Source organism: Centropristis striata, chromosome 11 (genome assembly GCF_030273125.1).
Source record: "Centropristis striata isolate RG_2023a ecotype Rhode Island chromosome 11, C.striata_1.0, whole genome shotgun sequence".
Lineage (NCBI taxonomy): Eukaryota > Metazoa > Chordata > Actinopteri > Perciformes > Serranidae > Centropristis > Centropristis striata.
In genome coordinates, this window is record NC_081527.1 from 23,989,911 (window position 1) to 24,016,848 (window position 26,938).

Sequence of the window (26,938 nt, forward strand, 5' to 3'; positions counted from 1 at the left end):
CAAATGACATGGGGGCCGCTGGAGGCAGTATCAAAATGACCAAAAAATCTAAATTACTTAAAAAAGACACAAAAAAGACAGACAAAATGACTTGAAAAGTAACAAAATGACCAAAAAAGACACAAAATTACTAAAGAAAAAGGACACAAAATGACAGAAAAAAACTAAATGACTTAAAAAAGACACAAAAAAGACACTAAATTACTAAAAAAGAGACACAAAATGACCAAAAAAGACACAAAATAACTGAAAAAACACTAAATTACTTAAAAAAGACACAAAATGACCAAAAAAAGGACACAAAATGACAGAAAAAAACTAAATTACTTAAAAAAGACACAAAAAAGACACTAAATTACTAAAAAAGAGACACAAAATGACAGAAAAAACACTAATTTACTTAAAAAAGACACAAAATGACCAAAAAAAGACACAAAATGACAGAAAAAAACTAAATTACTTCAAAATGACACAAAACCCCCCACAAAATTACTAAAAAAGACACAGAATGACCAAAAAAGACACAAAATGACTGAAAAAACACTAAATTACTTAAAAAAAGACACAAAATGACCAAAAAAGACACAAAATGACTGAAAAAAAACTAAATGACTTAAAAAAGACACAAAAAAGACACTAAATTACTAAAAAAGAGACACAAAATGACCAAAAAAGACACAAAATAACTGAAAAAACACTAAATTACTTAAAAAAGACACAAAATGACCAAAAAAAGGACACAAAATGACAGAAAAAAACTAAATTACTTAAAAAAGACACAAAAAAGACACTAAATTACTAAAAAAGAGACACAAAATGACAGAAAAAACACTAATTTACTTAAAAAAGACACAAAATGACCAAAAAAAGACACAAAATGACAGAAAAAAACTAAATTACTTCAAAATGACACAAAACCCCCCACAAAATTACTAAAAAAGACACAGAATGACCAAAAAAGACACAAAATGACTGAAAAAACACTAAATTACTTAAAAAAAGACACAAAATGACCAAAAAAGACACAAAATGACTGAAAAAACACTAAATTACTTAAAAAAAGACACAAAATGACCAAAAAAAGACACAAAACGACAGAAAAAAACTAAATTACTTAAAAATGACACAAACCCCCCAACCCCCCCCCCCCCCCCCCCCACACACACACACACAAAATTACTAAAAAAAGACACAGAATGACCAAAAAAACCCCACATCATAAATATGTTCTGGTCTGTGATATATCCCCCATAACTTTCCTTTATGGATAACTGGGTCTGGGTTCTTATGGGTTAAAGCTGCATTAAAGGAGACATGGAGCTCTGGCGCCTCCAGGTGGCAGCAAGAGGAAACTGTTGAGTTCATTGGGTGCAAACAAAGATTCGAACAGAATCTTCATTTTTGCAATTGTCAGATTTTGCTCAGGTGTCATTTTTCCCCTGATCATTTGATATTGAAGAGATATGCATGCAAAAAATGGACAATAGCTTCCTGTTATTTCATTGACACATGAACTCAGTTTACTTTTGCATGCACACATATAATAAAGATACACTGTAAAAAATGTCTGTAGATTTTACAGTGAAAAACTGCTAAACCATGACAGTAAAAGGCCGTAAAATGATAAATGAGTTAATTCAGTTTCAGTAACAATGAAACACCATACAAGTATATATTGGCCAAAACAATATTTTTTACAGTTTTGTTTTTGAAAAATACATTACTGCACTGTAAAATACACTGTAAGATGTATTTAATGTAATATATATATACAAGCATCGCTGTAATTTTTGCATTTATCTTTTGTAAAAAATACTTTTTCTAACTGTTAAATGTACTAAACACCATATCTCTAACAAAATACTATATACTGTAACATTTAATGGTAAAATCGTTAATTTATACGTTTTCATTAATGAAGTATTTTCTTGTCAGTTACATGGCGAAACAGTGTTTCTTTTGATGGAAAAAACTTTTTATTTATACAGTAAAAAATGAAATAAAATGGCAATCTTAAACGTGAAATCAACAGTGCCAATATCTTTTTGCTGTAATATTAAAAAAAGTTCTACTGGCAACCACAGCTGCCTGTTTTTTTTTTTGTTTGTTCGTTTGTTTTTTACCGTAAAAACATTTTTCTTTTTTATTTCCTTTTTTTTCTTTTTTTTTTTTTTACAATAGTTTTCTCATGTTTTTTCAAACGACTAACTATATTTTCTGTTGCTTTTTTACTTTTCTAAACACAGTTTCCTTTTTGTTTCTTTGCCACTGAGACATTTAACTGTTTCACAGCTTTTATTTAGGCTCAGTTTACACTTACTTTAGAAAAGAAAGTTAAGGTTCAAATGCAAAAAGTGTTTTATTAAAAAAAAGGAGAAGCTATATTTTAATGGCAGCTAAACTTAAACCGACAAAGACAAGAATAAATATGTGAACTCTTTGAATTAACCTGGTTTTCTGCATAATTTGTGAAAAAATGTGATCTGATCTGCACCTAAGTCCTGAATAGAGAAAACCTGATGTACCTAACCTAATATTACACAAACAATTATATATTTCATGTCTTTATTGAACATATCTATGAAACATAGTGCTGGTGAAATGAATATATGTATGACAGTCTAGACGGATTTCAGAAAAAAGGCCTTCTATAAGAAGTGAGGAGCATTTATGGGTACAAGTCAGGAACCGGCCTACTTTACTTATTTCAAGGGTGCTGAGTCCCCAAAAAAATGGTTCCCAAGCGAAATTTTGATTTTTTGAGCTTCTAATTTGTATCAAATGGCCACCAAATTGCCCATGCATTGCCCTTGCACTGTCATTGGACCATTTTCCCCCCTTATTTTTTTGTGAGGATGAGGAAATTAAGTTTCTGGATCTGTAGTCTAGGGTCAGAGCAAGGATATAGTGGAGGCTCAGTGTCTTTTTTATGTACAGTTGAAACCAGAAGTTTACATACACTATATAAAAAGACACATATGCCTTTTTTCTCACTGTCTGACATGAAATCAGATAATCACTTTTCCTGTTTTAGGTCCGTTAGGATTACCAAAATTATTTCTATTTGCTAAATGCCAAAATAATGAGAGAAGGGTTTTTTTAGACAATTTTTTATTACTTTCTTCAAAGTCAGAAATTTACATACACTAACATGATTATGCCTTGAAACAATTTGGGAAAGCCCAGATGATGCTGGCATGTCTTTGGAAGCTTCTGATAGGTTTATTGACAACATTAGAGTTAATTCGAGACACACCTGTGGATGTATTTTATGGCACACCTGAAACACACTGCTTCTTTGTGTAACATCATGGGAAAGTCAAAAGAAATCAACCAGGATACCAGGAAGATAATTGTGGACAACTTGCACAAGTCTGGTTCATCCTTGGGTGCAATTTCCAGATGCCTGAAGGTGCCATATTCATCTGTTCAAATAATTATACCCAAGTATAAACACCATGGGAATGTCCAGCCATCATAGCGCTCAGGAAGGAGACGGGCTCTGTGTCCCAGAGATGAACGTGCTTTGGTCCAAAATGTGCATATCAACCCAAGAACAAAAGCTAAAGACCTTGTGAAGATGCTGGCTGAAGCTGGTAAGAGTGTGTTATTATCCAGAGTGAAACGAGTACTGTACCGACATGGGCTGAAAGGCCACTCTGCCAGGAAGAAGCCATTACTCCAAAAGAAACATAAAAAAGACAGATCTGATTTCATGTCAGACAGTGAGAAAAAAAGCATATGTGTCTTTTTATATAGTGTATGTAAACTTCTGGTTTCAACTGTATATATATATGCAAAATCCCAACTGAAACATTTAAAAGTGATATTGATTGAATATTTATGTCGGCCTTAAAAAAATGACACAAATAATGCTTAATTTAACCTTAAAAGTTGGTATTTTGCATTTAAATAAAAAAGACACTGAGCCTCCACTATATTCTTGCTCTGACCCTAGACTATAGATCCAGAAACTTAATTTCCTCATCTTTGATTGGCTACTTTCAAAAAAAACTTGAGGAAAATGGTTCAATGACCAACGGCCGCCATATTGATATGCAAATTAGAAGGTCAAAAACTCAAAATTTCGCTTGGGAACAATTTTTTTTTGATTCAGCACCCTTGAAATAAGTGATGTAGGCCAGTTCCTGACTTGTACCCATAAATGCTCCTCACTTTCACTTTTTGGACAATTCCGTCTAGACTATGAAGAGTATATAGGCAGTAGACATTTAATCCTAAAAATGAAACCTTTCAGACCCAAAATTTAGAGCTTTAGCTGTTAGTGACTTGTTGATATGCTCAGCACTGCAGCTGGCAATAAAAATTATTATGCACCCTATCAGGTCCTGGCAGGCATTTAGATAACTTATCTTCCAGAACGCAGAACGAAGTCGATAAGAAGGATCTTAATTACAGCAGAAAGCTGAAAGTCACTCTGTTTCAAACTAAAATTTTGCAGTTTATGAGGAATAATCTGACTTATTGACAAGCGTAAAACCTGCAACTGATGGTCGACTTTATGTGTCAACTGCTGCAGGTCTCCTTCCAGGTCTCTCTTTTTTATTGATAATATTTTTCAAGTTTTTCTTTACAAAATAACATTTTGCACACTCCAGGCAATATAAAACATATAGTGCAACATGAATTTGGAATTACTCATACAGTATGTTACTGTTATTTTATTGTCTACTGACGGGAGTTTAGATTAGATTAGATTTATTTGTCATTGCATAGGAATACAACGAAATTCAATGCACTCTCACACTGGACTCAGAAGTTTAAAAACATTATAAATAGTCAATAAAAAAATACATTCAAAGTCCCACATTCAAAATAATGTTAAAGTAGAAGTATCTATATATATATATATATATATATATATATATATATATATGAGTGTGTGTGTGTGTGTGTATGTATACAGGGGTCATTTTCACGCTTTTTTAAAGAAAAAAACATTCAACATTGACATTCCTAGGTCATGTAAAACCAAAGATATGATTTGATAGTACAAAAATATTTGAGCGTTGGTGTAGCTCTCTGTGTAATTTTGTACATAGTTTGTTTTTGAAGAGTTGCAGCTAACAAGGAAAAAAACGCCTATACATATACATGTTTTTATGGGACTTTTTTGGAAATAGTTTCATCATATTCAAATTTTTACCTTTTTGTTGTTCATATTTGCATTGTGGTTTTTATTGTAGTAAATAGTATAATTTTCCAACTCGGATTTCATGATTTTTGTGTATTTTTGGGCTCAATATGTTGATAAAGTAGGTTAAAGTGAAAAAATAATTGTCAAGTCATATAGGTGAAGAAAAAATGGATACCAAATATGGGTATAGTAAACATTTTTATATGGTACATGAAGGGCAAAATAAAAAGTATTCAAAAACGGCCAAAACAGGCTGAGACCCCAGAGGGTTAATCTAAAGGCAGAGGTTGAGTGGTATACCCAGACAGGACATCTTGGAGAACAACCTGCTAGTGAGGATGCATTAAAGGCAGAACTGTAGTCCTCAAACAGTAGCCGTGCATATGTCCCTGCAGCTCCAGGTGGCGCAGAACAGAGTGAAGGGTCGTGGAGATGGCGTCGTCTGCCTATTGGCTTGATATGCAAATTGATGGGGATCCAGAGTCGGTGGCAGGGCAGCTTATTTATTATATATATATTTATATATTTCATATTTTATAAGCATTTTGCATCTAAAATATTAAGTACTTTACTACTTTTAAAAATAAAATTTTTTTTGAATAGTCAAAAATTTGAAAGAAATGTAAACATTTACCTTTTATCAACAATATAAAGCGTATAGAGGGGAAGCTTAAATTATAAACTATATTCAGTTCAATTCAACTTTGTTTATAGAGTGCATTTCATGCACAAGGCAGACTCAATGTGCTTCACAGTGGATATACATAATTACAGTTAAAAAACAAAACAAAACAAAAGAAAAACAAACATACAATTATATATATTTTTTCACATAAATTATAAAAACAATTATAAAAATCAATTACAAATTAATTGAAGAGTGCAGGTAGACAAGCAATGCCATATTCACCACATACACACTTACTTACTCACACATGCGCACAGTTCAACCGAATGCTGTTGAAAAAAGGTTTTTTATCTGTTTTTTAAAATGGCTACTGATGTGGCATCAACTATATGCTGATAACCATTGGTTTAATATCTAATGTGGCTTCTATTGAACATTAATCTTGCTTCTTGCTCCCTGTCAACTACTCACAGTTACTAAGTTCTCCACCAGAGGTCCCTCTTTACATGTTTATTCCACTAACTAACATACTGTATGCTCAGGTGTGCTTAACTGACATTTAATGTATTTAATAAACTGCAACACTGACTGTGACTCAGACCTGATCACCAACATCAGTGTTGAACTTCTCTGATGCTCTTGTGTCTGAATGGGATCAAATCTGCAGCAGGTACAAACATCTGTCAGAAACACTGAAAGCAGAAGAGTGGAAGCTGTTAGAGCAGCACAACATGTTCAACAGTTCTATGACTGTGTCATTTTCAGGTACTGTTTTTTCCATGTATTGTATGTCCACAGCAGCGTAATTGGCAGAGATATACAAATAGAAATTGCAGCACATAAATATCTCAAATAACAATATCACATGGTTGTAATATGTGGTGTGTCCACAATGCTGTGTGTTTAACAGCAACAAACATGAATAAAGTTTTTATTTCTTTATTTTATTATGAGTATTGTTTTGTTTTTTAAATAATTGTTAAAATTACATTTTGACCTTCTGAATGGTCACAGACTTTGGGTAGAAATTGTATTATTTTTATTATTATTATTATTATTATTATTATTATTATTACTACTACTACTGTGTGTGTGTGTGTGTGTTTGTAATTTGTAATGGTGTTACAGAAATAAATGTGCCCGAATGAAAAGATACTGCCTCTTTTCTTGAGTGACACTAATTATGCTTTTATTTTGGAGGTGTCCGGCGTCTTCTGGCTAACTCCTGCGGCTTGACGCAGCTCACTGAGAAGATGTTTTGTAGGTGAGATTTTTAATACCGACTTGTTTTTTGTCCGGTTTTAACCGGCTGTCCGATCAGGGCGTGAGGTGTAACTGGGACATGAATGTGTAAAGGACCGCGTCGCCGCTTCCGAGTGCCAGGTTAGTGAAGCGCTGTGTCGCTTTTGTCGTTGTTTGTGTTATCCATCAGTGAACGTTACCTCTGCGGGTTAGCCACTAGCTGTGCGGCTAGCTGGGACCATAGACAAATATACATGCATATACATGTCTATGGCTGGGACCGTTAGCCGCTAGCTGTGCGGCTAGCCGGGACCGTTAGCCGCGGAGCAAAGAAGAGCTTCCTGTTCTATTTTCAAAATAAAACATCGACGAACGTTCCGCTATGGCATTAAAAATAACGTCAGTTGACTAATTTTGACTTACTGTAACATTTAACACAACACAACGAAAGGCATGATTTTGTTCTATCTTTGTCTAATCTAATTCGGCACATATTATGTAGCTATTTTCCATTTATTTATCAGCAAATGTTGACCATTTATGGTCTAGGTAGTTAGCTAACGTTAGCTACAAGCTAAAGTGGACATTAGTTAAACTGTACAGTTGTCAAAATAACCGTTGGTGAATATAACACAGGCCACTTGTATTAGTAGACACCACCGATTCAGGTATTTGTAAACGTTAGACCAGGTATTTAGGTTACATTACCTGTTACAGATAAACTCTTAAATTTATGTTATGTTATGTTATGTTTTATGGCATTCGGCGACAATTTCTCCTCATATTTCGCCTTGTATCGTTAATGCTACTGTACTTTGAAGGCATATGTCGGGATAATGGTACGGTTGCTCGTAAAACAATCCAAAATTAGACAATTATACATTTATTTTAAATGTACCGCAAAGTATTCTATCGTTTTATCGCATTTCTAATATTATATATATATATATATATATATATATATTAGGTGATTCAGCACATAAAGGATACTCTGAACTATTGGTGCTCCAATGTTGTACACGTCAAAGTACAATTACTTTTATTCTGAAGCGTACACTTCCGGTTTGTGTGTCGTTAACTGCAGCTTGACGCAGTTGTTTTCAAAACAGCGACTGCTCGCAGCTGAGCACTGCGGTGTTTCTGAGCAGCGGTATTATCCGCCAGCCCGTCACCACACTTCTCGTTTTTCTCCTCGGCTCTTCTTCAGTTGTCTATTTTTTAATTTTTCACTCAAATCTCCAGGGATTTACACTGAAATATAATCGCTAAATGACCGGCTCGCTCGCCCGCTGGGAGGACAGCTGGTGCGGTGATAACATCGGGAGGGGGTGGAGGAGGGGGGGTGATGCCCTTGACTTGGAGAGGAGGAGTTAGGAGGAGAAGAGGGGCTCCATCACCCTAATGTACCGAGAGAAGTGACATTGTGACTGTGTGATCTTTATTGGCAGGGGTGTCAGGGATGCGGCGCATGCTCCTCTGCAAGTTCATCTCGTCCCTGCCGGCCGTGGAGCAGCAGCAGCCACAGCATAGTCCTGCTGAGAGAAGCCATCGAGTGGAAATGTTGTGCATCTGCAGGGAGCCCTGGCTCTGGAGCTCCACTGGTCGAGCCGAGAAGGCCTGAGTGGTCTCCACCTCCAGATTAGATGGTGACTGGAGGCAAGCGTGCATGACCAGATAAACAGAGGCTGCAGATAAGCAGAAGCTGTGAGTCTGCTCTCCCTTTGGTTGACGTTGTTGCTTTTTTTGGGCCACTCTGCAAGCCAGACTGTATTTGTGGGAGTAGATGTACCTATTAATAATAAATGTAATGGGCAGCAGCCCCTGAACTGTGAATGTAGGCTTGGAACTGGGGCGTTTTTTTTTTAATTCTTCTTACCCCTTAAAAGAGAGGTGACTGGAAATAATGGCTGACCACGAGGAAGCAGAGTTGTCCGAGTCCCTTCAGAAGGAGGACGGGTTCTCCAGCGAGCTGGAGGAGCCGGGCACCGACTTCAAATCTAAAAGTTTGCCTATTTTGAACGAGGAAGGGCCTCAAGAGGAAACCTTACTGGCTAGTTCTGCATCCATTACGGCGGAAGAGAGTGCGGAGTTTATCCAGCTCCCGGCCAAGACCGAGTCCTTTCAGGCCGAGTCCCCGACCAGAACAAACTACCTGCCCAAGCCGGGGAAGTCGGCGCTGAACAGGCCGAGCTCTTACATGGAGAACACTGAGATCCGTAGGAGTAAAAACATGGCAAGAAGGAAGCCTCCTGGGTTTTCTGCTTCCAGGCTGGCTCGGTTCCGTCTGCCCAGCAGGAAGTACCTGAGCGTCATCCTGCAGGACTCTCGCTGCTTCCTGTTCTGCATGTGCTATCTGACGTTCATCCAGTCGCTCATGGTGTCAGGCTACCTCAGCAGCGTTATCACCACCATCGAGAAGCGCTACAGCCTGAGGAGCTCAGAATCGGGTCTCCTCGTCAGCTGTTTCGACATAGGGAGCCTCTTGGTGGTCGTCTTCATCAGCTACTTCGGCGGGCGTGGTCAGAGGCCTCGCTGGCTCGCGGTGGGCGGGGTTTTCATCGCCGTGGGCGCGGCCCTCTTCTCCTTACCTCACTTCATCTCGCCAGCCTACCAGATCCAGGAGGTGAACTCGTCCTCCGGCAACGAGGGCCTGTGCATGAACAGCAATGCCAGCGGCAGGGACCGCGTCGACATCACTTCCTGTCCCAGAGACCAGGAAGGAAACGAACACAACCTATACGTGGCGCTGTTCGTTATCGCTCAGATCCTGGTGGGCATGGGATCCACGCCCATCTACACACTGGGGCCCACCTACCTGGACGACAACGTGAAGAAGGAGAACGCCTCGCTGTATTTAGGTAAGAGTTTGTGAGAATGTGATGAAACACAAGCTGCCATCAACTTCAAAACCTCTAGAACGGCTGATGCAACTTAGTAATTGTTATCTAGTTCAAAGGTGAATTATTATTCTCATTTTCAGGTTCATACTTTTGTTTTGTACTAGAACATGCCAACATGCTTTAATCTTTCAATAAAACCACATTTTTCTCACTTTCCCCATGGCTGCTGCACCTATTCACCCTTTTATCTGAGATAAGGTTGTCACGATACTAAAATGTTCAACTCGATACCGATACTCAGGAAAATATTCAATACTCAATACCATTTTCGTAACCACAAGGATAAAAACAAAGACCGCAGAATTTAACAGAAATATTTTTATTAACAAGAAAAATGCAACATGTAAAAATGAACAGAACCACAGGTTAAATATTTGTAATAAAAAACAGTTGTGCAAAAAGAAACAGCAACTGTGGTAACAAGCTTCAGGTCTGAGGTAGTGCAAAAAATATATAAATACAATAAACAATAACAATTAGAACAATATTTTGAGGTTGTATGCTGTGCACAATATTAGGCAAGCTTGATCAAAAAATAAGTAACTTAACTTAAGTGTTCATTCCTTGGCTAGGTATTGATACTTTTGAAAATGAGTATCGTATCCGGATACAACGTTTTAGTATCGATACTTTTTTGAGTATCGATACTTTTGACAACCCTAATCTGAGATGCCCCGATGTAGCGCCTTACTCATGTGCTGTGTTCATGTGTCGTTGGAATAATCTGAAATTAGTTTTTCAGAGTTTGTCGATTTCATGTGAACGCCTCCTCAGGGCAGAACAACACATTTTGATACATGAGTTGCAGAGTTGACGTCATATTACACAGACCACATGGCGGGCGAAAGCAAATGTTGGGTTTTTTATAAAAAAAAAACTTTTTATGAATTCATGTATTGCATACAGTTTTTTTTGCACACGTCATTTGTAATATGGGTGTACTATACTATCTAGAGCTGCAACAATTATTTGATTAATCGAACAATTATCGGTTATTAAATTAATCATCAACTATTTTGATAATCGAATTATTGGCTTGTGCAGTTTTTTAAAGACAATAAGTCCAAATTCTCTGATTTCAGCTTCTTCAATGTGAGTAATTCTGGTTCCTTTGTTCCTTTATGACAATAAACTGAATATCTCTTTGGTTTGTGGACAAAACAAGAGATTTGATGACGTCATCTTGTGGTTTGGGAAACACTGATTGATATTTTTCAACATTTTATTGACGAAACAACTAATCAGATTAATCATTTAAATAATCGAAAGATTAATTAATAATGAAAATAATCATTAGTTGAAGATCATTTTTTTGTGTGAGGCCAGTCAAGTTCCTCCACATTAAACTGGGTAAAACATATCTGTATGGGCCATCTCTGCATTCAAACAGGAAAAGGCCAAACACAAACTGTTACCACATCGGAAGCACACTTTTGTTTTGAAACATCATTGTGTATGAAGGCCCAAAGACACACTGGTCAGCAGCTGTAGACAATGTATGACTGCACATACATTCACCATTTGGCGTTTCAGCAGCTTGGCACCGAAAGTTTGAAGTTTAGGCCTCAGTGCTGTGCTCAAAGGCACATCAGCAGAAGGGCTGACAGGCAGGAAGTTGAAAACAACAGCAAAGAGTTCCTGTAGTATTTACCACCAACATGGCGTCCATGTCCGACACTTGCTCCAGATAGTTCTGTGGGCCAAACTGACGATGTAACCTTCAAACCGCTCCCCCTCTTCCCTCTTCCCTTTCACATGCTTCCCCAGAATTCTCGCCTCAGTGGACTCGAACAAGGTACAGCCTAATTAAAGCAACAAATGAGAACTTGGTTATGAAAGAGAGTAGGGGAGGCAGAGGAAGGAGGGGAAGGTCTTATGTGCATTCCTGTAGTCCGGTGGTGGGGGTGTTGAAAGTCCGGTAGAGGCTCGGCTCTGGTCCGAGTGCCTTTTTTCTTCTTTGTTAAACAACCAGAGCGGAGAGAGGCTTTGATCAGTGGAGCAGGACACCCCCTGTGAGGAGTCCGGAGGGTGAAATGTGATGGGACACGTCCCAGATTGTAGCATAGAAATTAAAAAATTATAGTAAGGAAAAAATTGAGGAATGCACAAGGATTTTTGTCTGAAGACAAAACAACAAAATCCCATTTAAAGTACACTGCATGACCAAAAGCATGTCAACATGTCAAAACACACACAATAAGCCAATTTGGAATAGTGTTGGAAATGGAAATTGGAAAAACTGAAATGATTAGAATGATATTGATATTGTTGCCAGCCAGCTGAATATTTTCCCACGGATCAGTGGAGCAGCCAGTTGGTAGTGCAGGGTTGCACCTGGAAGGTGTTACAAAATATGGAAATATTTTTAATAACTTCTTAGTGAGTTAGTTTGGAAAAAGCTTAATTAATCATGAGGAAATTTGGTACTAATCTGGCTGTAGTGCACATTTTTAGATTTTTCCCACATTACAATTTCAAGTCATAATATCTATAAAATATATTTTTTCCATCTACTGTAGAGTTATCTGTAACCTTACTATGTTCAAATAGGATACCTACAGTATAACTTTCTAAAATTCCTAGCCTAGACATTTACACATAGCCTGCCCACCAGCTGAAGTGCTGAAACAACAGGTTAATTACCGGAAAATTAATCAACAACATCAATAAATCCTCATTTATCAAGTCAAAGCACCTACATTCTGATCAAGCGTCTCAAAAACAGGTATTTTCTTCTTTTATATGACATTTTTTAGACTTTTAGACTAGAAAGAATTTTAGTTTCTGTCCTACCCTGTACTCTGAATAATTAATTGTGATTTTCCTGCCCTGAAAACTTCTTTAGCAACATGTGAACTGTTGAATAAATGTTAAACTGTGTCGACAGAAATTTCGATTGACTTTAAGGTAATGGTTGATTTTTGTTGAACGCTCTACCCACCACTTTGGCCAGCAACCAAAAAGTGTTTGTCTGGCTGGACCCACTTGACCAGTAAACTCTGGTATTCAGTTGCTTTTGTGACTGCTGAATGAAAACATTTGTTTTCCAGCCTGAACAGTCTACGGCCATCAACGGCAGGATGGTGCAGGGCAGAACAGAACAGGGTATCCCGGCCAACAGGAGCAAGTAGTGTTTGGCTGCAGTAACATGTTGGTGTGGTTGGTTGGTTTAATGGCAGCTGACAGCTCCTCCAGTCACTGGAATGAGGACAGCGTTTGTTTAAAAACCATCAGAGTTCAGTCCTGTATCCTGCAAAAACACAAACCAGCAAAGTCCTGCCAGCTTCCTGCTGGCAAATGTAAAAGCTTGCTATTATTTTCCAAAGTAATCAGTTGGAGAAAGTATGTCTTGCATACCATTAGGGCTGTTTCCACTACTGGGCAATACCCGGAATGAGGCCGGTCTCACTCGTTGAAACGCCCCTAATCTGAATACGAGCAGTCCGGAGCCGGCTTTTGTCTGGTCTTTTTTCTCCCCTGAAAACAGCCTGGTTACTGATTGGATAGATCTCTAAGCGGGATGTACCGTAGTACTCTACACGACAACAACACACGCCATTTGTGCAAGCCGGCAAAGCAGTGTTGCCAATTTAGCAACTTTGTTGCTGAATTAAGCGACTTTTCAGACCCCCTTAGCGACTATTTTTCAAGAAAGCGACTGGAGACAAATCCAGCGACTCCTTCTTACGCAGACCGGCTCGTTCAGAAGAGCCGCCGTTAGCGGCAGTTAGCTACAGATAGCTCTGTAGCAGTACAGTGTGTATGTGCTGCTGCTACAGGAGGTGTTCACTTAGCGATCTCTGTTTGTTTAAAACAGAAACACAGCTATTGTTATGCTGTATTGCAACCCACTTCTTGCCAAAAGACCAAATTGACTTTAATTAATATCATAATGTCTGGATTTTCCTTATTGATTAATTTGGTGTTTAATTTTCTGATATAAATGGACTTTTTATGCAACCATCCTAAATCTTGGGCGACATTTATGTCAGATAAGGTGGTGAAAAATGCAAGTAATTCCATTGATTTGTGTTGAGGTAGAGGTAAAGTTTAAAGAAGAAGTTTAAACAGACTCAATACAGTCCAACGTCTGTGGCAACCAATCACTTAACGAATCATGAGAGAGTACAGTAAATTTCCCTGCCTGTATATGATTCTGTGATTTGGGGGCTAAAAACAACAACTTTAGGTTATAAAATAAAGCAGCATCATCTCGGCTGATGATGTAATTGAATCTGCAACTTTTTTTTTTTGCAACAGTTAAGCATTTATGAAAACGCTTTTGCGGGTGATTTGATAACTAAAAAGCATGTTTTTTTTGTTTGAAAACAAGCTCCTTTTTCAAAAATAATGGGTGGAAGACTAGACAGCTTTAGAAATAAGAGACCTCTCATTTCAAACAGAGGGTGAAATTGATCCTCAGCAGTCTGGAACAGTTAGAGTAGGTACTGTAGTGTACGACAAAACAGGGATTTTACGCAAGTGTTGCATAATGAGACAGAAGACTTCCTGTCTGAGGCTGAAAAGTCTGTCTGTTCTGGCGTCGCCATGGCATGTGTGAAAAGGTGCAAGGTGTACGTTCTCCTGAATATAATGCTTGTGTGAAAAGTGAAAATCACTAACGGTGCCTGAAAGGTTATCCCAGTAATTTACTGGGATAACTATGTGTTAAAGAGGATTAACAGTAGTGGATATAAACCCACATTAAATTCCACTTTCCTGGAAATTCGGTTACATTTAAATGGAAACTTGACTCCTGTGCAGCTGCTGTGTAATTACATTTTGGGAGTTGACTAACCTGCTCAAGAGGAAGCATAAAAAAGAGCTGAGATGAGTTTTGAAAGATCTCTAGTTGAGCCTTAGTTGAGTTAGTCCGGGTGTCTGATATTGACCATGAAGTGTGCACAATGGGCCGACTGTACAGATATAGGCCTCTTATGCTACTTAGCCTACTTAGGTTATTATGTTAGTGGCAGAACATGAGATGAGCAGAGACAGATGATGTCTTTAGTAAATCTGCAGCTGTACTGTGGATTCAGCAGGAATGTCACGAAGAGACTACCACTACTGTTTTCATTTAACCCACTGCTTTATATCTGCAGACACTTTGGAAACACAGATTGATCAAGCGATTACTAATGCAGAGGGGGAATTTTCTTGGCACCGAATGCAAATCAATCGGCACCATTTGTCTCGTAATCCCTTCTCAGATCAGAAGGTGTCTACTGGTTTATCCCAGCTGCTAATGGAGATAAAAGGCCAACTGGGAGGGAGATTTAAATTTGAGGTTTTAGTGAATCTTAAGTCAGATGGCGGTGGCCACTGGGAACAGGTCCAGCCCAGCAACAACACAATGCAGCATATTCTGTCTGGGCCCCGCCTCAAATAATAAGAACAAGGGACGTCACTCTGGGACAAAGATGGGGTTTATTCTGGTCATTTGTCATTAAACGGGAAATCTAACTGGAGACAAGCCCATATTCATAAAAGACACCAGCTCAGAAGCTAATTATGTTTCTGATACTGCCGTTAGTGGTGGTAAATATTGGAACCACTCAATAAACACATTGCTTAATATCTCCATTGGACCCAAATGTGATAGTTGAGCATGCAGACAGTGATCTGCTGCTAAAAAAAGGCTCCACGCTTTCAGTCTTTCCACCAAATTTCAGTACCTAGCTGCAGGGATTTGCTCTCATTCAGCCACAAAAGCTTTAGTGAGCTCCAACACTGATGTTGGGTGATCAGGTTTTTGCAAAAACTGAAACGAGAGGAGGTAAAGGCAGGAGAGGTCCTAATTTTGGCCTAGTTTATGGCAGTTTACAGCAAACATTCTGGCCCATTTTGGCAATGCTTTGACTTAGCCTACATATGAGATCATGCCCAAAGGCACAACAGACATCCATTAGAATAATTCAGCACAATATTGCTTTTGTAACCCCAATAAGAGATGCTCTGTTTGGCTCCCATGCAAGGCAACATGCCACGCTGGAGATACTTGAAATTTTAATGTGCCAGCCAAGAGACACAATATGGTCCTCGACAGCGCCAGTTTGTGTTTGGCATGCTTCATCATGTTGCTGCGTACGTGACCTCAGACCTGGGGTGTTTGTCAGTTTTTGTGATTCACTGTACATTCTAATTAAGAGTCAATTAAAATATACTGTTTAGATATAATCACTAGCACCAAAAAACCAACCATGTGACCCCTTCTGTTTGAACCCCCAAAAAGAAAAGCATGTTGGACCAGTATGTGTTTTAAAAAATATTGCCAAAAATACAGTTTATCGTAGAAACGAAATGTCAAAATAGCCATTATCTTCAAATTTTCTACTTTTCAACTCTGGCGATCCTTGATCATGTAATCTGTGATATTTCTTCAAATGTCTCATTTAAAAAGTTGCCAAAAATAAACCATTTGCACTAACCAGATCCTGTTAAAAACCTTAAATTCCACACTTCTCAGCACAACTGGGAAGCCACGAATGATTTCCCTGAGACAAACAGATGACAAATATTCAAGGAAAATGTATGCACCCATGTATATAGATTCAATTTTATTCCAATAAAAAAAATCAGAGAAATTCAATTTCTTTCTCTATGATTATGTCATTATAACTGTTATTCTGCACAAAATACATTTTTTAATTGTTCCCACTTCTAGCCATAGTTGTGCTGAATAGTTATATATTATATTATATTATATTATATTATATTATATTATATTATATACTATAATATAATATTATATATATATATATATATATATATATATATATATATATATATATATATGCTGCTTGGGGTTCAGAGGGTTAAAAACAATACTTGTCTAAACTCTGATTTCCTGTTTTCTCAGAGATTAATGGTTTTATAATCTCTTTAATACATTGAACTGTGTTTAATTTGTTGGAGAAGCTTTATCAGAGTGATAACCAGACTAAATTCTTCCCTTTTTTCAGCAGCCTGACATTGTGTTCATGTCTGCATTTTCTGTTTGTGTGGGGATTTTTTTTTCTTTTATATTTGTTTTACTAATGTCAACACAGAAGCTTAATTCAATTTTATGTTTGTCAACTGTAAAATGAATATCAAGCTCTTGCTTTATTTCAAGGTTTTTAGCTGGTTTTCTGGCTCCTGTAGAAGCTCTATTTGGTTGGTTGTTTTTCACAACTGGGGTGTGCACCATTATAATGAAAGGAAATGTTCATCTAGGGCATACCTTGTGCTACACCTAATGATAATCTTCATTGTCATTGCTCTTTTTTTACGTGTTTATTTATCTTTTAGTTTCTATCATTTTCAAAAAAAGCAGATTTCTACTCTAAAACCCAAAAACATTCAACAAAATGAAAGCTAGAAAAGCAGAAAATCCTCTTTTAAAAGAACCCTTTAAATGGGAATTGTAGAATTTTGAGCATCTGTTAAACAGGTAATTCTCTGTTAACCAACTAATTGTTTCAGCATGAGAACCAATCGGCTCAAGATGCATTTAGCCTCAACCTGCAATCTGAGGACTAGAAAAACCGCTATTAATTGTCAGTATAATGAAACATTTTCTCCCCTATTGAAGCCATTCAGATGCTTTTATGCTTTTTCCGCTCTCCTGCTCCGAGCTACATGGCAGATAAACACGTCATGAGATTTGATTTGTTATCATGTTCTCTGGTTTATCAGGAAACAGTTTATGGTTGCAAATATTGATTGAGCGGTGGTCAGCAATGATCAATGTGGAGAGGTTATGTGGAAGCGTCTTTACACCACTTAGTTATATTCTGAGGGCTTTTATCCGACGGTGTGAGCAGATGATGAAACGAGAAACAAGCAGCAGAGAGGAACAGTTAAAGTAAGGCACTTACAGAGGTTCAAACACCTGCTGGGTCACTAACAGCATAATGTATGCACTCATGCTGCTGCCAGGTACTCTGGATAAAAGCATTTATCAACTGGTCTTATTTTTATGAAATAGAAAATCCACTTATATATGCTGTACGGCTATTTTTTTCTCTTTGCACATAAGTCTGAGATGTTCTTTTTTCAGCAGTATGTACAGCTTAAACAATTGGTTGATTAATGGATTTGTTATAAGGCATGGATTCATTTACAACAGTCTTAATAATTAATGTTTATGCCGTCATCTATGAGACTTTTACTACAGTTTTCCACTTCACCATCAAGCCCTACAGCTGGTTGTTAGATCAGCACTTTGTGAAATACAAACCAGCACATCTGGCACCAAGAACCATGCAAAGTTCAAAGTCACCTAAATCGCCTTTCTTCCCCATTCTGATGCTTGCTTTGAACTTGTCTACATGCCTAAATGCATTGAGTTGCTGCCATGTGATTGGTCGATTAGATAATTGCATTAACGAGCAGTTGCATATCACCATATGACCATTGACCATTCCTCATGTCAGCCCTTTTTTTGAGAATTAAAGACTAAATCTTAGGAGAATCTCTTTTATCGCTGTGTTTTTTATTCTTTTAAGTGTTAATTGTAAAGGTCTAATGGGTTGGTTGTTTTTCCAACTGGGGAAACAGCCATCATTGTGCACGACACCGGACCTACAGTGGTTAAAATATTAATAGAATCAGAGATATGGATGTCCATTCAGAGCTTTGAGACCAGGCTACCACCAGAGTGGTTAGTTTTTCAAATCTAAAGCTGCCATGCGATTTGTGTGTAGTTGCGGTGTGCACCATTATAAATGAAAGGAAATGTTAAAATAGGGCAGGCCTTGAAAACCACTTTGTGCTACAGGTAATGATAATCTTCACTGTCAATGCTTTTTTTTCCTACGTGTTTAAAAAAAATGTGGATTTCTATGCCCTCAAATTACTTTTGTTCAACAAATATTCTAAAATCCAACAATATTCATATACACAATGAAATGAAACAGAGAAAAGCAGAAAATCCTCACATTTGTCTAGCAGCACGTTAAACACAGACAAGCTTAGGATCAGAAAAATATTCTGATACAAAAAGAAGCAGTAAGCCTGCTCACATATTTCATGGGGGCAGAGAGTCTGATGTCGGAGCTGGCAGCCCGTTGGGAAGTTGTAACGAGACAGTGCTGTGTCAGCAGGTTGCCAGACAACGCTGTCCGTCATCCCATAGCATTTCATTGTGTCCCCCCTCTACCATCTCTCCACGGGCCGGCCCGGGTCCTGCCCCGCCAGGCCTCAGCTGTCTGTCTGTCTCTGCAAACACTGTGTCACATGGCTGCTCTTTCTTTCCATCTGCTGCCTGTGGGTGGGACGACAAAAATGCAGCTGCAGCTTTATAGCGTTTTAAAAGTCACGAATAAACCCATCAACTTATCGATGTTTGTATCCAAGTCTTTATTTTTGTTATTTTTGTTTTAAATTGTTAAATTGATTGAATGCTTACAAGCTTTTTGCTTGTTGATTGAGGTTTACATCTTTCTGAAGCCACATTTTACATTTAACAGTATGACTCTCACACAGCTTTTCCTCTATCAATTTATTTTATGTCTGTCTGTCTGTCTGTCTGTCTGTCTGTCTGTCTGTCTGTCTGTCTGTGTCTGTGTGCATGTGTCTGTCTGTCTGTGTGTGTCTGTGTGTGTCTGTCTGTCTGTCTGTATGTGTGTGTGTCTGTCTGTCTGTGTGTGTGCGTGTTTGTGTGTGTGTGTGTGTGTGTGTCTGTCTGTGTGTCTGTGTGTCTGTGTGTGTGTGTGTGTGTGTGTGTCTGTCTGTCTGTCTGTCTCTCTTTGTGTGTGCATGTCTGTGTGTCTGTCTGTCTGTCTGTCTGTCTGTGTTTGTGTCTGTGTGCATGTGTCTGTCTGTCTGTATGTGTCTGTGTGTGTCTGTCTGTCTGTCTGTATGTGTGTGTGTCTGTCTGTCTGTGTGTGTGCGTGTCTGTGTGTGCGTGTGGCCCAGCAGGTCATGTAATCAGAGTCGTGAAGAGGCAGATGACTACAGATGCAGTAACACCTAAGAGGGCTCTCATTATGTGTGTGTGTGTGATGGTGATGCAACGACTTGGCAGCACTAGAGTGCCCATAATCACTGTGAGGGCCTGCAGAGGTTATTGTTACATATTAAAGCACTACAGTGCATTCAGCACATTATTATAGTAGAGAAATAAATGCCTCTCCGTTCTGTGCACAGATGAGAAGAAACATGGCCGAGCTGATGTTGCAGCCGGTGAGAAGTGAGTCACAGCACAGTTCATAATGTGTGCCAAACCAGATCTGACCAGATCAGACTGTGCTTGGCTGAATCTACCTGTTGTATAACAGAATACATATTAAAATGCACTGTGTGTAGCTTCGGTGTAGGTATTCATGGATCACAATACACTGTTGTCACCCTGTCTGATCAGTCTGAACAAAGCCATTGATGATACAAGCTGAGCTGGCTGATACAATCTGATCCTCAGACTCTTTAGGGTTAGAACGTGTTTTGTTAGAGCAGGGCTATTAAAGCCTCCAACGCTCACCCAGGCTCTTTTTCCTTAACTTGGTCTTACAAAACACTCAGAACAAATGAATAAGGTTAACCATTTATTGAAAGAATAATAGCCAAATGCAATGCTCAGCGCTGGACTCTGCAATGTGATCTTGATGGCACCACAAAACAGTGAGTGATTACAAAAATGTCACATTCGGGCGGCTGTGGCTCAGTTGGTAGAGTCGGTTGGCCCCCAACTGAAGGGTTGGTGGTTCGATCCCTGACCGTCGCAGTCTACATGTCGAAGTGTCCTTGAGCAAGATACTGAAACCCAAATTGCTCCTGATGCTGCATTCATCGGTGTGTGAATGAATCCCCAATGGTGGCAGGTGGGACTGTTTAGGGGAGCCTCTGCCACCAGTATGAATGTGTGTGGAAGGGTGGATGAGCGCAGTCTGTAGTGTAAAGAGCTTTGAGTGGTCGCAAAGCGACTAGAAAAGCGATATAGAAGTGCAGGTCCATTTACCATTTACATTCCTCTTCTTGGGTTTGGCCCACCCCGTACATTTGGGTGGGCTTTTTAAAGCAATTGGTCAATTTTTGTGTGATGCTTGTCGGTTCCCTTAACCGTGCATCTGGGGATTTAACATCTCCCTGACCTTTCAAAATGTATGTGTGTGTTTGTTGTCTGCTGAGGTCTTCACATCCTGTCCCCCCTCCTTATTCTGCTTCTCCCCCCACATACCTTTCCTGAACTCTGAACTTCTGCACATACCTTTCCTGTCCTTAAGTAACCCGGTCATAATTTAGAAACTCAGCCAATCCGAATATATACTTTATTCCTACAGTTTCCACCTGGTAGATATTTAAACTTCAGCCTACTGTCTGACCAGAGCTGCAACTTTCCATATCGATTATTCTGCCAGTTCTGTCATTTTTAGCAATTTTGGTCCTGTTAAATGAGACTACAGTGCGTTTTCCCCCTAGGTACACCTTCATCCCCCGCTGATCCCTACTCGTATCACAACATACAGCTGGTAAAATGCACAAAGTGTCAATCTGTATTTATTGCTCTAGATTTAGCCTCGATGAGATAATAAAGTCTCAAAAAGTCTGTACATTTTTATAATAATAACTTTATAGTTAATTACAAGGAGAATGATGCCATAGGGCTAAAAGACATTGTCATACACACACAAAATAAAAGGTAAAAGGAGTCAAAAGTTAAAAAAAAATGAAGAAGTAAAAAGGAGTAGTAAAATAGAAAGCATTACTAAAAGCAATCCTTTAAAAGTGGGTTTTACTGATTTAAAATTAGTTACTGACTCTGGGCACCTTTACCTTCTCGGGCAGCCCGTTCCAAATTCGAGGCGATCTGGTCGAGAGGACTTTGGTTTTCAGTTTTGACTTTGGCACGGTCAGAATGGCGCCACCCGAGGATCTAAGGACTTTTTCCAGGTCAGAGGGTAACAGCATAGGTTTGATTTTGGAGATGGCGTAAATCTCCAAGCGTAAATGGAAAAATCAGGACTGGACAACTTTTCTGAAGTGTGCGTCAAAAGTAAGGTTTGAGTCGAAGGTGACTCGCGGATAGTGGACCGAGATGATTTTGAATGTGACTAATGGTGTGTGGAGGTCTGAACAGTATGATTTCAGATTTGAAGTTATTGAGATGAAGGAAGTTTTGGGCCATCCAACGGTTGATATCCTTAAGACAGTCGGACATAGCAGCTAGGCTTCCAGGATCAGATGGTCTCAGGGGAAGGTATATCTGTGAGTTGTAAATGGTAAATGGTAAATGGACCTGCACTTATATAGCGCTTTTCTAGTCGCTTTGCGACCACTCAAAGCGCTTTACACTACAGACTGCGCTCATTCACCCTTTCACACACACATTCATACTGGTGGCAGAGGCTACCCTACACTGTGCCACCTGCCACCATTGGGAATTCATTCACACACCGATGAACACAGCACATCGGGAGCAATTTGGGGTTCAGTATCTTGCTCAAGGATACTTCGACATGAAGGCTGCCATGGTCAGGGATCGAACCACCAACCCTTCGGTTGGGGGCCAACCAACTCTCCCAACTGAGCCACAGCCGCCCCGTTGTCTGCGTAACAATGGACAGACACATAATGGTGCTGTATAATGAGTCCAAGAAGGGAACATATAAATTGAGAATAACAATCGGACCTAAAATCGAACCTTGCGGTACACCACAGGTAATGCAAGTTTTAGAAGAAGTAAAAATGAGAGACCACAAAATGTTCTGTCTAAAAGATACCTTGAAACTGCTTGAAAAATGCTTGAATTTTCCTCTTAAAAGCTGTGAAGTTTGTTGTGGGAATGTGACCCGACCCTGGTCTGACCCAGTCACCGGGTTTCCTTGGCAAGTTTGAGCTAAACTGCTCCCGCATCTCACATTGAGAGATGCAGAAGAACATGTAAATTGTAGCAGCTAGTGTAGTAGTTTAGCAGTGAGCTGGAGAATTGCAAAGCAGTGCTTCCCTCACAGAAATGTTCACTAGTCCAGAACAAAAGACCTTCTTCCTGTATTTGCTTTCTTTCTCCTGGCCCAGACTTTCTACTGCAATATAATACCTTGAGAAATGTTGATATAGTGGGGCGGATTAGCTCAATATTTTACACCAATCGTTCACTTTGTGATAAAAGCATGAAATTTGGTAGATGTGTTGGTGAATATGTTTCAAACAAATCTGGATATTGGGCCACCTCAAAAGCGCCCCCTAGTGGCCATGGCAGGCATTTGTTATACGAATAAATCAATGATGAATAAAAACTGCCCTTTTAATAATACCAACTGGTGATGAATTGTATATTATTGGAAAGCCTGATTAGTCACCTTTACAACGAGGTACAGCTTGTAAAGATCGCGCATTCATGGAATGAGCAACGGGGCTAAACGTGTGGGTCGCACCCCCAAAAAATGTGCATCCCCTGTGTAGTGGGGTGGATTAACTGAACAATCGTTCATTTTGTGATAAAAGCATCAAATTTGGTACACTCATTGCTGAATACATGTTTAATGAATCTGGATATTGGGCCATCGCAAAAAAAAATTCTGATGGCTGTGGCGGCCATTTTTAAAAATGGCCATTTAAAAGCGGCCATTTTTAAAAATGGCCGCCGGTGGTTACTGGCGTGGAATGCTTTGCCTACCCTACAGCTGCTGTTTCATGTTTTCAGCACCACAAATATAATTTAGAGACATGTTAAAGTGACAAAAGCTTTATTACAGTCTAATAGAAAAGAACATTAACTTTGTATAACATTTTATTAGGTCTTGATATTCCCATTCACAGGCTACAGCCTGCTCTTTGGCTTGTATTCTTCTGTTGCTCCTTAAAAAGAAAAAATAATTTTCAATATTGTATGACCTGCAACAATAAAAACAAAACACATTTAGACAGAGAAAAAAATCCTACATTTTAAAAATTCTACTAGGGTTACTTGTAGCAGGTTACTCTTTCTGGCAAAATCCTTGTACTGAGGTGTGTGACTTAGTCAGGCGGCTTAGCCAAATAAAGGGGACACGCCGGACAAAAGCACCACATTTTTTCCACATACTCTCTATCATTATAGGTTTCAATTTTTAGTAGGAGCCACTTCATCAAGATTGCGGTGATGGCAGCCATATAAAGTCTATGAGAAATGCTATATCTTCCAAGCCACTTAGAAGGTCAATCTTGGTGTCAAAATATACATTTTCTGGGTCCAGGAATCATTTAAAGCTATTGAGAATATCACTAGATGATTATTTGATCAAATAGATATGTTCATTTTCACTCAGACTGGGCAACTCGCTTCAAGTGCTGCAGCAGGGTATCCTGAGTTGAAACTGTTTGGAATCAATGTTCACGGGAGAGTGTGGATTAGCTGCCATGTACACTGCTCAAAAAAATCAAGGGTACGCTTTCATCTCATGTCAGATCTTGATCAACAAATTATTTACAGTGAGTCATCCAGTGATATTCTCAATAGCTTTAAATGATTCTTTGACCCAGAAAATGTATATTTTGACACCAAGATTGACCTTCTAAGTGGCTTTGAAGATATATTGGTTCTCATTGACTTATGACTTATGGCTTATATGGCTGCCATCTCCTCAATCTTGATGAAGTGGCTCCTACCAAAAGTTGAAACCTTTGGTGATAGAGAGCATGTGGAAAAATTTTGGTGCTTTTGTCCGGCGTGTCCCCTTTCTTCTCAAATCTGGTCCTAAGCCGCCTGACTAACTGTGATGGAGTTATAAAATACATTTAAAAAAAAAGAAAAAAAGAACCACATGGGCAAAGGAGACATATGACATATAGTGTGTGTGTGTGTGTGTGTGTGTGTGTGTGTGTGCAGAGAGGGATGTCCACATTCCACAGGACATAATTTAACAGTGTCTTATTAAGCTTTCACACCCAACAGCCACTGATACATGTTCCAAGCTAACTAGCTAGCTTAAGTACATATTTTTGCTATCTTGCTAATTTACTTTTCGGCCAAGGCCCATGATGATCGTTTTTCTCTTTAGCCTTTATGATGTTCATAGCATATTTTATTCATAATTATAACAGGTGAAATAAAATATTTAGACATACCTTGATGGACAGTCCACTGCACTGCTTGTCCCAGGAAGCAAATGCTAGCTAGCTCATTTGCTAGCTAGCTCGATGGTTAGCCTGATTGTGGTGGGGCAGGAAAAATAACTGAAAGAGTGTCTAACTGGATTTTTGTTAATTTAATATGTGTATTTACATTTTTTAATTTACGTTTGTATATTTAGTTTACATTTTTTAAATATTTTAAGAAATAATTTAAATATTTTTTGTAATTTTAAAGAAGAAAATGACTGCTATGGCCACTAGGGGGCGAATTTGCGATGGCCTAATTTACAGATTTGTTTGAAACATATCCACCAACACATCCACCAAATTGTGTGCTTCTATCACAAAATAAGCAATTCTTGTGATTTATTGAGCTAATCCGCCCCACAGGGGATGCACATTTGTGGGGGGTGCGACCCACACGTTTAGCCCCGTTGCTCATTCCATGAATGCACGATTCTTACAAGCTGTACCTCGTTGTAAAGGTGACTAATCAGGCTTTCCAACAATATACAATTCATCACCAGTTGGTATTATTAAAAGGGCAGTTTTTAGTCATCATTGATTTATTCGTATAACAAATGCCTGCCACGGCCACTAGGGGGCGCTTTTGAGGTGGCCCAATATCCAGATTTGTTTGAAACATATTCACCAACACATCTACCAAATTTCATGCTTTTATCACAAAGTGAACGATTGTTCAGCTAATCCGCCCCACTAATATTCAATCTAGGGATGAGAATAATTAATCGATGATCGATTAATGGTCGTTAGCAACTTGGAATTTTAATCGATCTCTGTATTTTTAAATTTTATCTGTAACTGCGTATCAGTACTGAACTGGCCGAGCGTAGAATTAAGTTGGATAAAGATTCAGTTTGTAAACTGAAAGTTGCGATAACAATTATAAAACACACAGAAATACAAGAGTATTAATTTGAGCAAAACTAGCTTACTGTAATTTAAACACAAAACACACTTAAATGTGCAAGATTACTGTGAAAACTAACCTCATGCCTCTTTGGGGGCTAAAACTAAAACACTGAACTCCTTGAAATTATCTTTACAGTTTAATCTCAGTTGAGTTAGTTTTACCAATGACAGGATCAGGCCTCTTTTCGTCCTTTCAAAATAAAAGCGTCCGTTAACAAAACAGGCTTTTGCATAGTACTGTGTATATATATATATATATAATATATATATAAACGCCCATCCCTAATTCAATACCATTTTCGATGCCATGGGCATACATTTTTTTTTTATTAAAAGACAAATGTAGCAAGCTATTATCATTTCAAAAACGACATAAACAATAATAAAAATGTTTTTACATTAATGATTCTGTCGGAGAAGAAGAAGCAGATAAAAAAAATTATCGCTTCGGATTGTACACTGTTCTATAAGATTACAATTTACAAGCTGGAAAAAAAAGATAAATAGATCAGACAAACTGTTTAGTTTTCTCTTTGAAAAAATGTGATTGTATGTATTATATTACATTATATGTAATTAATTGCTCACTGATATGAATGAGAACAGCTTCACTGGGGTATATAATCACTTGGACTAGATGTTTCTCATTATTGGTCATTTGTTTTAATGAGGAAAAACTAAGGTTAATTCTACTGTCACAGTTACTGACACCATTTTAAGAGCTGAAGAGACAGATAAAATAGGTTTATTTTAGGGCTGGGACTCGATTAAAAAAATTAATCTAATTAATTAGAGGCTTTGTAATTAATTAATTAATCGAAATTAATCGCATTTTAATCGCATATAAATATTTGACCTGAGAACAGTGAGATGTAATTTTTTTCACATGGATTTTTAGTATACCATTGGATAATGACTGAATACATAAGCTTAAGCAACAAAAATATTGTTTATTTTTGTTCAAGTCCAGCAGACCAGTGCAATGTTTGCCATTAAGTGTAGCAATAGCATATTTAGAAATATAGTACATTTCATAAATCCAGG

The 26,938-nt window shown here is 38.3% G+C and overlaps 1 protein-coding gene across 1 annotated transcript in view; it reads left to right on the plus strand.

The window, feature by feature from the left end:
• The first annotated feature begins 6,986 nt into the window (after positions 1-6,986).
• The window catches only part of LOC131980342 (solute carrier organic anion transporter family member 5A1-like), a 66,200-nt gene continuing 46,248 nt past the window's right edge, over positions 6,987-26,938 (plus strand). The window contains exons 1-2 of the mRNA XM_059344566.1: positions 6,987-7,169; positions 8,477-9,886. Coding sequence (XP_059200549.1) covers positions 8,932-9,886 — 955 coding nt within the window. The 5' untranslated portion in view covers positions 6,987-7,169; positions 8,477-8,931. The remainder of the gene's footprint in view (positions 7,170-8,476; positions 9,887-26,938) is intronic.